This window comes from Octopus bimaculoides, chromosome 20 (genome assembly GCF_001194135.2).
Source record: "Octopus bimaculoides isolate UCB-OBI-ISO-001 chromosome 20, ASM119413v2, whole genome shotgun sequence".
Lineage (NCBI taxonomy): Eukaryota > Metazoa > Mollusca > Cephalopoda > Octopoda > Octopodidae > Octopus > Octopus bimaculoides.
This window is the reverse complement of record NC_069000.1, coordinates 27954528-27957621: the sequence shown is the minus strand read 5'-3', so window position 1 is coordinate 27957621 and position 3094 is coordinate 27954528. Positions and strand designations below refer to the sequence as shown.

Here is a 3094-nt window from a genome sequence, read left to right as displayed (position 1 = left end):
TATGTTGAAGTAGTTGTATGCTGTCAACTTAATGTGACAGTCCCCTGAAGGGAATAATACTGCTGTTGGTTAGACCTAGGAAGCTGCACCGCTTCCTGTCGGCCTTGACACATTTCCTGTGTCCTTATGTTTACAAGGGGGAGACAAGCACCTCCACCCAGCTAAGTCTGCATCCAGAGACATGTTTCTGAGTCTTTGCTCGTCATCATTCACTGATTTCAAATTTGCAGCTTCCTAGGTCTAACCAACAGCAGTATTATTCCCTTCAGGGGACTGTCACATTAAGTTGACAGCATACAACTACTTCATTGTATCACTACTGCATAAATCTCTCTGAGAGATTTAGAAATGTATTATTTCTAAAAGTCTTTATGTTGCTGTTTAAGACTCCAAATTAACTTGGATAGTGATGTCTAGTTAGCCTTACTTATATAAGTTCTAAACTCAAGTAAATGATTCTGATGTTGAGCCTTGAAATAGTACAATGTTGCACCTATGTAGTAATATACAGTTTGAAAAGCAAGGATCAAGTCCTTTCCCACATTTAAATTATTATTATTATTATTATTATTATTATTGAGTGAGAGAGTAGCACATGCTATCAAAGTGACACTGGGGTACAAATATATGAAACCCAATATACCCATCATGACTACCCATTATTATTATTATTATTATTATTATTATTATTGAGTGAAAGAGCAGCACATGCCATCAAAGTGACACTGGGGTATAAATATACGAAACCCAATAAACTAATCATAAGCACCCGTCTGATAAGGGTATGTGAGGCACATGCATCACAACCATATGTGTACAACATGGTGATCTTATATCAAGATAAACAGTGCATGACGTTGCAGGTGGGACCCAGTTAGAGTTTTCCTCAGGTTGAGTGACCTATCCTGCTCAAGAACTCCTGTTTAAGGATGATGAACACTCATGTTTCCAAAGGTGAATTATTCAAACCCCAAAGACTTCCTCTCAGCACATAGCTATGATGTTCCCCCACTACTTCTGCTCATGATCAGGGATGCACATGTCGTCAGCCACTAAGGGATATGCTCAACTAGTGAAAGTCAAACAACTGACAAGGAAATCTGTGGTATTGAGCAAAATATTTGCTGTAGCCCATTTTAAGACAAAACAATGTACATGAAAACACTTCCAATCAGTTAAGATCAGAAGAGAGCCACTGCCTGGTACTGCATCAGGGCATTTATTATTATTATTATTATTATTATTATTATTATTATTATTATTGTTGTTGTTGTTGTTGTTATACACATACATACATACATACATACATACATACACATATATCATATATCATGTGTGTGAGTGTATGTATTTATGCATTTCTTAACATTTCATGTACTTGTAATGATATTCTGCAATTTGTTAACAGGTCTATAGTTCAGAAAATGAAGCGCTCTATTGATACTGTGAACTATAATGGTGAGGAATGTCATCCATCTTTGGAATGTTAAACAGAGAAATAATTTAATTTGACATGAGGAACCATAGTATTATTCCCCTAATAAAGATTAGCTAATTTACATCTGTTAATCTGTAATCAAATTTTCCCCACCAATTCAAAACTTGCTAAGCAGCCATATTTTCTTCATATCTCACTCAAAATTCTTTGAAAGAGGAGACATTGGATAATCTATTTAATTAAAACTAGATGACACATAACAACAACAGTTGCAATTAAATATACAATACCGGAATATGTTCTACATTATATACAGGGTCCGCCAAAAGTAACTATATATTTTTATTTCAACATGATAAATGTAACATAGAAGAAATAAGCTACTACAATACAGAAAGTAACACAGGGTACACTAAAGTTTGTTGCAACATAAAACGTGATGTTTATTAAAGCTCTGTGTGCTCTCCGTGGAGCTCAATGCACTTTGCTAATCTTTCAGGGACGGAGTGGCATACTTTGGCGCACAGCTGCAATGGCAGCTCGAATTTGTTCCTTAAGTTCAGCAATGTTGCGGGGCTTTGTTGAGTAGATTCTCTTTGAGAACGCCCCACAGGAAAAAGTTGGGTGGGGTCAAATCCGGCGAATGAGACGGCCACTCAAGCGGTCCTCGCCTGCCAATCCATCGACAGGGCAGGTTGGTGTCCAGCCAGTCTTGCACAAGCGTAGCATAATGGGCTAGTGCCCCATCCTGCTGAAAGTACAGACCCTCTGCTCCATCCTGCTCTTGTAATAACGGCAAAACCAGCTTCTGTAACATAGCCAGGTTACATTGTGCAGAATCATTTCAAAACCGCAATCTTTTGTTCTTTTGTTAATCGGGTGGATACAATCGATATAACAGTATATCTGAAATAGGGGGAAAAAAAAAGAAATAAAAATATAAGATTTCAGTTTTCAAATGACATATGAAATAGAAAAATTGAATAAGTATCAACAAGGTTACAAGCAAAAGAAAATATATAGTTTCTTATGGCAGACCCTGTAAATAGCAGACAGCCTATAAATGATCATTCAGTCTACTATAAATATAAACCAAATTTTCGAGTCACTCACTATCATCTTAATTGGATAATGTAGTCTACATATATTATATCTAAAAAAGAAAAAAAGAACAAAAGGATAAAACATTGAAAGTCAGTGACAGAATTCTATTGATCATAAGTTTTTACCTTAACTGCATAACAGGACAATGGAATGTATATAATTGTTTTATGAAGAATGAGGACCAAGATTAAGAATATGATTGCAATGAAAAAGCATTTTAAACAGAGATTTTGAATAAAAATTCATGATAAATAAATAGTTTGCAGAAGGAAGGTTTTACAGGATTTATTGATGAGTCTGTTGTATTAGTTTCTGATGTAAGATAACTGTATTTCATTAAATTTTAATTATCTTTTTATTTGTTATTTCATTTTTTTTATTTCATTCAATTAATATAATGCCATACTTTAAACTTTTAGCATTCAAATTGAAAATGTCTAGTTGTAGGCTGCTTTATAACCTATATTGTTAAAGAGATTCATTAAGTATATTCATCAACAATAACATAGGACATGTTGTTGTTGTTGTTGGTGGTGGTGGTGGTGGTGGTGG

The 3094-nt window shown here is 34.9% G+C and overlaps 1 protein-coding gene across 8 annotated transcripts in view; it reads left to right on the top strand.

Moving 5' to 3' along the window:
- The window catches only part of LOC106867275 (dynein regulatory complex subunit 6), a 153056-nt gene extending 150156 nt beyond the window's left edge, over nt 1-2900 (top strand). For all 8 annotated transcript variants that reach the window (XM_014912110.2, XM_014912105.2, XM_014912108.2 and 5 more), the window contains one exon: nt 1409-2900. In XM_014912110.2, the coding sequence (XP_014767596.1) occupies nt 1409-1490 (82 nt within the window). In that variant the 3' untranslated portion in view covers nt 1491-2900. The remainder of the gene's footprint in view (nt 1-1408) is intronic.
- Nucleotides 2901-3094: the final 194 nt, after the last annotated feature.